The 9639-nt window shown below is 46.3% G+C and overlaps 2 protein-coding genes across 4 annotated transcripts; one reads left to right on the top strand and one right to left on the bottom strand.

Moving 5' to 3' along the window:
• The first annotated feature begins 433 nt into the window (after positions 1 to 433).
• On the top strand, positions 434 to 4154 carry LOC100824386. The gene is made up of 5 exons (XM_003569132.4): positions 434 to 861; positions 1551 to 2579; positions 2722 to 2947; positions 3475 to 3617; positions 3699 to 4154. Exons 1-5 carry the CDS (start codon positions 514 to 516, stop codon positions 4002 to 4004), a joined length of 2052 nt encoding a protein of 683 aa, XP_003569180.1. The 5' UTR covers positions 434 to 513; the 3' UTR covers positions 4005 to 4154.
• A 255-nt stretch (positions 4155 to 4409) lies between these two features.
• On the bottom strand, positions 4410 to 9367 carry LOC100822322 (DEAD-box ATP-dependent RNA helicase 40). Of its 3 annotated transcripts, none has more exons than XM_003566719.4 (7): positions 8732 to 9367; positions 8565 to 8633; positions 7495 to 7764; positions 7067 to 7417; positions 6586 to 6863; positions 5656 to 6003; positions 4410 to 5393 (listed from the first exon to the last, which is right to left on the bottom strand). In XM_003566719.4, the coding sequence occupies exons 1-7, from the start codon at positions 9176 to 9178 to the stop codon at positions 4670 to 4672; spliced, it is 2487 nt and encodes an 828-aa protein (XP_003566767.1). In that variant the 5' UTR covers positions 9179 to 9367; the 3' UTR covers positions 4410 to 4669. The 3 variants fall into 3 exon arrangements, with proteins under 3 accessions (XP_003566767.1, XP_024314202.1, XP_014754819.1); XM_024458434.1 differs by having other exon boundaries at positions 7981 to 8633; positions 8732 to 8812; XM_014899333.2 differs by lacking the exon at positions 8732 to 9367 and adding an exon at positions 7981 to 8355 and having other exon boundaries at positions 8565 to 8579.
• Positions 9368 to 9639: the final 272 nt, after the last annotated feature.

The following is a 9639-nucleotide window of genomic DNA, read 5'->3' as shown; positions in this document are numbered from 1 at the left end:
GAAAATGTCTTTGCACGGTTGCACTTGTTTGGGAGCTCTCTCCGGACTCTGTACAACCTCATTAGTACTAGTGATCCTTGGATGCTCCGATCACAAGAACCGCGCAGTAACTGCAAGTTAGTGAAGCTCTGGACATACTGATTCTGGCGCTAGACGGAGCACATAAGGAATTCCAGAACTTGAGAACCTGACCGATCAACTGCACAAGCATCGGCAATCTATGCAGACATATCAAGCCGGTCCCAGACCTCCTGAGCAAGCTTGCACTCGAACAGCCGGTTGAATTTATCCTCTATTCCAGACTTCCAGTAGTGCAAAGGGGACACTGCGATCTACGGAATAATTTGCAGTCGTAGGCTGCTGTAAAAAAAACCCGACCTGTCAGGCTGATTTAATTAAGAAAATAGACACGACCATAGGGACCCTAGTGCAAATCTTACTTGTCTTCCACCGAGAACGACGCCACAAAATCGCCACCAATCCCTAAGTAGGACAACTACGGTGGGATCCAGCATGGAGCCATCCCGGGGATCCACCGGCGGCGCCTCGTCGGGCGGCTCCTCGGCGGCCGGATCGGACGCCGAGGATGACAGATACTGCAGCGCAAGCTCTGCGCTCGGGACGCCCAGCTCCCTCGCAACCCTCCGCCCCTCCTCCGACTTCTGGGATCAGGACTATCACATGGACCTCCTCCTCCTCGACGACCCCGTCGCCAGCTTCCCCAAGATCCACCAGTTGAACCGCCTCCACCAAGCGCAGGCACCTTCTCTGCTACGACTGGATCCTCCCGCCGCCGCTCTCGCGCGGCCGGAGTTGGGTTCTGGTACGCCGTCTCTTCAGCCGCGCACTGATCCCGTCCAGGTCGGTTCCCTCGCATATGACATCCAATAAGTGTTTTCTTGAGTGGGTAGTTAGCTGAGAAGGATGTGAATATGAACTATACGGTGGTCAAATTTCAATCTCTCGAATGCAGCCATGCTTGATTAGTATGGATTATGGAACTAGGGATATATAGGACGGAGTAGCTTGCTAGCGTTAGCTAAGTTAAGTGCTTGTGTAGATGGGATCATGGGAGTATGAACGCACTGAATGCGTTGCATCCCTGGTATTGCTTATCCTCTCCTGCAACATTGCACTTGCCGGTGGACGCAGTTATTTCTAGGGAAATGAAGAATATATCGACCAGGACCATTTTGATAACTGTTCTTGGTCTTCTCAGTGGCCGGGAGTATTTTCATCCATTTCTCGACTGGATGACACCACACTTTAATTGAAAAGTAATACATTGAAATAAGCTGACCAAAATGTGTGCCTTTGTTTGTACTTTGTACAAGTAGATGACTCTCTAGTAGTACTAACAGTGGTGGAGATGCTTAATAAGCCATGCACCATTTCATAGTTGATAATCTACTGTTTGTATCAGGTCTAGATCATCGTCTCTTAGTGGTCTTGTACATGAAAAAGAAGCTCTTGCCTTGCTTGATCAAACTGTTGCATGCACCTACATGTTCGCTATATTCTTGGAGTGACATTTCTCATTCTAACTATAGGTGGATAACCTTGATGGAAGTGATTTATTTGATGATATGGTTCAAGAGATGGAACAGATTCTGCTCAATTCAGGGGAACCCCATGAAAGTGGGTCTTTTATGGATAACAGAGTCAATAACGTTCACCAGAATCAGCATTTCAGAGATGGCAGCACCACTGCCTCTACTTCTGGTACAGATGATGCCTTTGCATACCCTCACTATCCTTCAAATTTTGATTCAGTGGAGGTTGTGGGGGCGAAGCAAAAAACAGGGGATGTTTCGTTTGGCGAGCGGATGGTAGGGGTCAAAGAGTACACTGTGTATTTGTTAAAAGTGAGGAGTGGCGAAAATGAATGGGAAATTGAGCGTCGATACCGTGAATTTTATGCACTTTACCAACAACTTAAGGCCTTTTTTTCTGAGAAAGGATTGAGTCTTCCACCCACATGGATAAATGTTGAAAAAGAGGCCAGTAAAATATTTGGGAATGCATCCCCGGATGTTGTCAATGAAAGAAGTAGTCTCATTCAAGACTGCTTATGTTCTTTGCTCATCTCTAATTATCCATTTGGAACACCCACCCCTCTGGTTAGCTTTTTGTCACCAGGGACTCTCCCTTATGAACATAGCTTCGTAAAGACGCTTATTCCGCGATCTTTGCAAAGGCTGAGCAGCGATTTACATTCCAAAGATTCAGACTGCAATCAAGCTTTGCACAAAGATTCTACCTCGCTGGGCAAGACAATATCACTTGTTGTGGAGAATAGGCCTCAGAAGTCAACTAGACAGTTGTTGGAATTACAGCACTACAATTGTGCGGGATGCCATAGGCATTTGGATGCTGGACGAACATTACTGCAAGAACTTGTACAAACTATTGGATGGAACAAGCCGCGGTTCTGTGCTTACACTGGCCAGTTATTTTGTGCTTCTTGTCACACCAATGATACTGCAGTTCTTCCGGCAAGAGTTCTGCACCAGTGGGATTTTTCCTTATATCCAATCTCCCAGTTAGCAAAAGCATATTTGGACTCCATTTATGACCAGGTAGTAATACTTTAACTCTAGCTTCTCTTCAGGTTGTTAGTTCTTGTTTATGTCATACAATACCTGCAACTTATCATAGTACATAATGTTTTTACTTGCATACTTTACAACAGCCTTATTAAATGGTTATATCATTTTTCAGCCTATGCTCTGTGTAAGTGCTGTCAACCCTTTCCTATTTTCTAAAGTGCCAGCTCTGCTTAATATCATGAGTATCCGGAAGAAAATAGCAGCCATGATTCCTTGTATCCATTGTCCTTTCCGGAATTCCATATTTAGAGGGCTAGGAGTTCGAAGGTACCTTCTTGATGGGAATGACTTCTTTGCGCTCCGTGACCTTGTGGACCTCTCGAAGGGAGCTTTTGCAGGTATGTTCCGTTCATAAATTTATATGCTTATATTCCGAAGGCCTTTATCTATGGTACTGTAAAATATGTGTGTGTAAGTTGTCTCTATCGAGGTTAAATTTTGTTTTGCATTGAAAGAATGCCTATTAAGAAAGAAAGAGCATGGTATATATGTCCCGTATTAATATTTCTTTCCCAGCTCTTGATACTTGTTGTCTGTCAATCACTAATCAGTGAAGTACTGCACCACTAAAAGTAGAAATTGCAATTTGTTTAGAACTACCAAAGTTAGGATCCTGAAATCCCTGTTTTAAGGAGCCTCGGCTTCTATAAACCTGCTATTGTTCATTTGTGAATATCTTTTTATGTTAACAACATCTTATAGATATGGTTTGAATGCTGGCCCTGTGGCTATTGTTCATTTGTGACTGACTTTTTATGACTAGAAAATTGGACTAGTCCCAAGCCAGTAGATGATACTCGAAACCATGCTCTCAAACCGCTTCTTGCATTGGCTAACTGATACAAAATCTATTTGCTTGAAACAGTACTTCCAGTTAAGGTGCAGACCATATCAAATAGGATACTTGTGCACATCACCGAGCAATGCCTGCTGTGCTACGATACTGGTGTTCCATGTGCTGCTCGACAAGCTTGTGATGACCCCCTAGCCCTTATATTTCCCTTTCAGGTGTGCTACCAAGTTTTTTATTTCTGATTTCTGAGCAGCTTCATCTTCATTACTAAGGAAATTAGTTTATGATAATTTTAGGAGGACGAAGCTACAAGATGTGGTTCGTGTGGGTCAATCTTCCATAAGCAATGCTTCAGGAAGATTAGTGCTTGCCCTTGTGGTAAGAGTGCCACCAGCACAGGCAAGAAAATCGTGGCACTAGAACAAGCTATGCACGACAGCTCAAACAGGCCATCTACTGAGTTGATCCAGCCTCCGTCTTTTTCTTCATCTTCAGGATTTTTTTCTGATATTCTTTCAAGAGCAAGGCCGGATAAAATTTGGAAACCAAGAAACAGCAATCCTGTAATTCTGATGGGCTCATTGCCTGATACGTCTGTGTGAGCTCAGCTCCTGTCTGTGTACAACCGATGTCGCAATTTTGCCCCCACAATTTCATTCCTTTGTTACAACATTGTATCTACCATGAAGAGGATCCTCACAATTGTTTTCTGTATTTTACAATAAAATGCAATTCTCGTTTGTGTTTTGGTATGCTTGAGACTCACATAACTGTTGGAGCAAATACCTGAAATACTCGGAGATTCATCAGTGTGGACCTGGAGGATTATTATATTTAAAAAAAAATACTAGGCCGTGCCGACTTCTCAACCTTATGATTGAAGCTCAAATTGTTTTGCAATAAAAACACAAAAGCAACACAAGACTGCACAAGACAACAAAGCACAGAGCCAGAATGAATATCCTGCATCCAACAGAGGAACTAGATGAAAACAGTCATGGATCTACTTCGACATGTAAACATTGCATGACTTGCATCCGAAACTCCTTGCTTATAAATGGCCCTGGTTTACAAATGGCATGGCTATCAGCATACAACCTTGAAATGTGACATGATCAATATTATAACAAAACAACAATTCAATCACAAAAAGTCTTAAAACCAGATTGTTTGTAGATTGCAAATTCCAACACCTACATAGGGAGGGCACTTCATCAAGCATCACTGCAGATGCCAGCTGCTACAGATTATCCAGTTGACAACACAATCACTTCTCACCACCGTTTTGCACAGCTGCACTTGCCCGAGGATCATCATCAGCTATCATACCTTCCTCTCCCTCTTCATCTATAATGCCTTCCTCTTCATCATCTCTGTTCTTGCTGCGATGAGGTGGTGATGCGGGATCAGGCTTCTGAGAGACCTCAACAGCTTTGGCTTCCACCACTGGCTGACCAATAGGGCTCATTGAGTCCTTGCCTTTGCTATACACAGGACTATATGGAGCAGACTTGTCATCCTGTGGACTGGGGGAGCGATCAAGATCAACCTTCCCCATCTTCCCATCCTCCAGGTGATAGTCATCTTTCTGGTCAGAATGGTTTGTATGGTCATTTGAAGGGTGAACTTTGGGTGAGCCAGAGTGCTTTGTATGGTCATTTGAGGGATGAACTCTGGGTGAGGTTTTGTGCTCCACACGGTGCCCAGAGTCAGGACGTGCAGTTGCAGAACCATCTCTTCTTTCAGTCCGATGTCTAGCAGCAGGGCTACGACTCCTGCTGCGGCTAGCACGGCGGTTCCTAGTGTAACTCCTGCTTCTGCTTCTGCTCCTGCTTCGGCTCCTACTTCTAGTCCTGCTACGACTCTTCAGCCCGTCATGGCGGCGCCTCTTAGGACTTGGGCTGCGTCTATCACTATCACTCCTGCTACGGCTTCTGCTGCGACCTCTACCAGACCTGCGCGATCGTCCATCCGATCCACCATAATCATGCCTGTAAGTACCAGAGACACACAGTAAGGACAAATACTTGGCTCAGAAACAAAAATAAACATGGATCAGATATAAATACTACTCCTAATCTAAATCACTTCTTTTAAAACTAACAAGACTCGGCCTGGGTTTTTCGAGCAATTGCAGAAAACTTGTGATTGTTTAACCTTCAAAAGGCCTAACCAGGAAAATGGCTAATTAACATAGGTTATTGAGCAAATGATAACACATATGGCACAGAAAGAAAGGAACATATTACATACCTGCCACGGCCACTGTAATCATCCTTTCCACGGCCACTGCGACTGCTCTCTAATCTCCCACTATACCTTGATGAATCCAGTTCAGAGCGTGAACCACCACCCCTTTCGGAGCGAGTTGCCCATTTGTTGCGCTTCCTACCACGCCCACCCCGAGAAACCATGTCCATTAGTTCACGAGGAACATCTTGATCTGCCCCTTCCAGAATTTTAATAAGATCAGCAGCATATTTTGCATCTTGATCACATAAAAATGTATAGGCCAAACCAGTGGCACCAGCCCTGCCTGTCCTGCCAATCCTGTGAACATAATCTTCAACACCAGTGGGGAAGTCATAGTTGATCACAACCCTGCGTCAAGAAACATGAGGATATTGTGAGATTACATGTGATATCTGAAGCTGTGAGAGTCAATAGTTTCCATAAAAAAGATGCTGAAGCTTCAAAGAACAAATGGCAGCTCTCTCAATGTTGTGTGTACATTTATATGCCTCTGCACATTACATAGAACGATTTCACTCCACATATTTAGCAGCCAAGGCACTATAGACTGTACTTCCATATTTAGGATATGTATGATCTAAACTCAAGCCTATTCCATCAAAAGAGTTGTCAAGAAAAATGAACAAGAGTGGCAAAGGTGCATGGACGTGCCAACAAATAGTTTGGCAACTATCCAAACAAGGACCAAACTTTTGGTCATGACAAAATTTGGCACGCCCCTCTCAGAAGAAAAGGGTAGGTTTTGGAGAGAAACTAGTTTAGTGTGTCCATGTGAGATCAATTCAAATTGCTCCATAGGTAGAATTAGGACGAGTGTTTGTACAATAATTATATGAAGCACCGCCGTGTACTTTCCAAAAAAAGATCTTCATAAAATCTGACATAGTAAACAGAACTCAACATAGAATGAAAAACAGTATTAACTATAACCTGATATCTTTGATGTCTAACCCTCGTGCCGCAACGTCTGTTGCCACCAAAATAGGAGACCGTCCAGATCGAAATTGACTCAGAACCTTCTCTCTTTCATTTTGGGACTTGTCACCATGAATGGCAGCAGCTCCAAAATGCCTATTGAGTGTCCTTGAGAGTTGGTCACACATTCTCTTGGTTGTACAGAATATTAGTATCTTTGAACCTGAATCATGGGATCGCAGTATTTGCTCCAAACGTCGAAGCTTCTCTGAGGGAGTGATCACCTCCACATGCTGGCAAACAAGAGGGTAAGAAAATAGGAACAGCTTCTATGACATAACCTTATTTAGGAAATTTGTACAGAAGCACAAAACAGAACAACATTCACACTTGTTTTAGCGGAACAACATTCCCGCTTAATGACAGTGTACTGCATGAAAGGCAAAAAGGATCCTTTCAAGTATCATCAATGCAGTGTAGAAGGCAGGTCACGTACCTGAGTAATAGCTTTATTAGCAACAAGCTCATCAACACTTCCAATGGTCACTTGGACAGGGTGAACAAGAAGCTCATCCGCTATTCTACGGACTTCCTTAGGCCAAGTAGCAGTGTACATAAGAGTTTGCCGACTAGAAGGTATGTCTTTCACTATCTTTCTTATTTGTGGTTCAAACCCCATGTCCAACATGCGGTCAGCCTCATCTAGAACAAGGTATGAAACCTGCTTTAGGCTTATCTTCCGCATTTCCAGAATGTCGTTCAGCCTTCCAGGTGTTGCAACAACAACATCAACCCCTCTTTCTAAATCTCTTAACTGGGGACCTTTAGGGGCGCCACCGTAAAGGCACTAAAAGGATACAAAGAATAAATTATCAGACACTAAACATATATAATACAGAAAGAAGCAAGGCATAGAAAATATACCGTGCTAGAAATTCTGGATGATCTGCCAAATTTCACAGCTTCTTCCAAAATCTGTGTCGCAAGCTCTCTGGTAGGCGCCAAAACTAACACTGTAGGGCCGGACCTTGTGCTGTTCTGCAGACGCTTAATATGCATAAATCCAGGAAGCAAATAACCAAGAGTTTTTCCAGATCCTGTCTTTGCAATAGCTACAACATCTTGATTCTGCAGGGCAATTGGCCATGACTGGGCTTGGATTGGTGTCGGACTTGGGAATCCAGCACGTTGTATCTGGTAACGAGGGGAAGACAAAAGGCAAAGGTAAACCAAATAAGCACGCAATATGGTTAAATGTGCTCTGCCTACATCTGCTAAAATTTCCCTCTTTAACTAGTAAAAAACAAAGAAACAATAAATGCGTGAAGTCAATTTAAGGTCGTACGAAATGAAATGCATCCACAGAGCGTAGACGTGTTGGACACAAGGTGAAGTAAGAAAGGCTCTAACAGAATCCCTGGAGATAGGCTCGCTCAGCCATGGATCGTTCATCCTCGGGCCCCTTCCAGCAGCTGCCAAGTGGTCCTATATCTGGACACTGGCAGCCTGGGTGAGACCTCCGAAGGCCCCAGAAGAGGCCCGCGATCCAAGCGAGGAGCCTTTCCCAAGAATTGGACGCAGAGCAATGAATCAGCATCAGCCGACGTGAGTGGCCATTTAGACCATGGGCAGCCCCCCTGGAAGGGAGCAAGCGGCCTCAGGTGTTCACCCACCCTTGGCAGCTCCATGAACGATACCGGCCCTCAGCCCGCCAAAATAATAGATTGGCAGAGGGCGCACGAAGCAGGGTGCGACATTAGCTCCACCTTGGAGCAAATATCGCATCTGCCACAGAGATGTAGATGAGTAATTGCCTCGCAGGCGGCCCTGATTTAGCACAATCAGACAGATAAAGATAAAGAAGCGTGCAGCTGGAGCGCATCTCCATGATCCAGCATGCTTGACGAGCTGGGACACCTCAATCCTTTGCATTCAACTCCGTTTGGGTTAGTGTTAGACCGGGGGTGATGATTCATCACCAAGCTTATGCATACCTCCTTGAGTATATCGGACGGGATGACACCAGAATCAAACGCAGTTATTGGAGCAGGCACGTTATCCCCCTGCAACAAGCAGACCAACCAAAAAGTAGGTGCAAGGTAAGTGAACATGCTACGGGCACGGGCAAGAGGTAACGGGAGGATAGGTAGGAGATCCTTACGATGACGGTGATCTCGTGGCGACGGCGGTATGCCTCGGCGGACGGATCGTCGGGTGCGGCGGTAGGGACGACCGGAGGAAGTTGGTGGTAGGAGGACGCCTGCTTGGAGGAGTTGTGTTCGTCGTGGCGCCGGCGGTCGCGGTCGCGGTCCCTGTGGTCGCGGCGAGGCGGGGTGCGGGAGCGGGATCGGGATCGGGAACGGTCCCGGCGGTCGCGGGAACGAGAGCGGGAACGGTCCCGGCGGCCGCGGGAGCGCGGAGGCGGAGGAGGAAGCGGCGGCGGCGGCGGCAGCTGATCTTCGGGGAGCAGGGGCTTCTCGTACTGGGTGATGTTGGTGTCCGGGTTCCAGTAGTAGAGGTAGCCGGTGGTGCCGTCGACCAGCCCGCGCCACGGCTTCGGCAGCGTCGGGTCATCCGGCGCGTACCGTGGGGCGGCGGTTCCTGCCATTGCTGCCGGCAGATCTGGTCCGATACCTTGTCTCCGGCTAGGATATGCGCCGGATTTGCCAGCACAGGGGAAGAGGTGTGGCGGACGGCGGCGGCGACGAGGGGATGAAAGAGGAGGCGCAGGGTTTCGCTTCTCCTCTTCTCTGACCTAATTTCTCGGGTCGCTCGCGTTTTATGGTGAGTCTTGCCGATGGTCGAGTTTGAAACGAGCTTCAGCCCAGATAGAGGCCCAACCTAACCTGGCTGCTGCAGCTGCTTGCCTGCTTTGCTCTTGCAGCTTCCCTTTTAGGGCAGGCAGCTTTGCTAGCTGAGTTTCATCACCCTGAAAATGTGCGAGATGATTCAGCGTCGGATCCATAGCGCCACATGTGACCAGGTCACGTGCTAGGTTATTTGGAAGCGCGCTCGGAGGCGGAGGAGCCGAGTGTGTTAGGTTAGAACATCCGTTTCAATATATAGGGC

Source organism: Brachypodium distachyon, chromosome 2, assembly GCF_000005505.3.
Source record: "Brachypodium distachyon strain Bd21 chromosome 2, Brachypodium_distachyon_v3.0, whole genome shotgun sequence".
Classification (NCBI taxonomy): domain Eukaryota; kingdom Viridiplantae; phylum Streptophyta; class Magnoliopsida; order Poales; family Poaceae; genus Brachypodium; species Brachypodium distachyon.
This window is presented reverse-complemented; position numbering and strand designations above follow the sequence as displayed.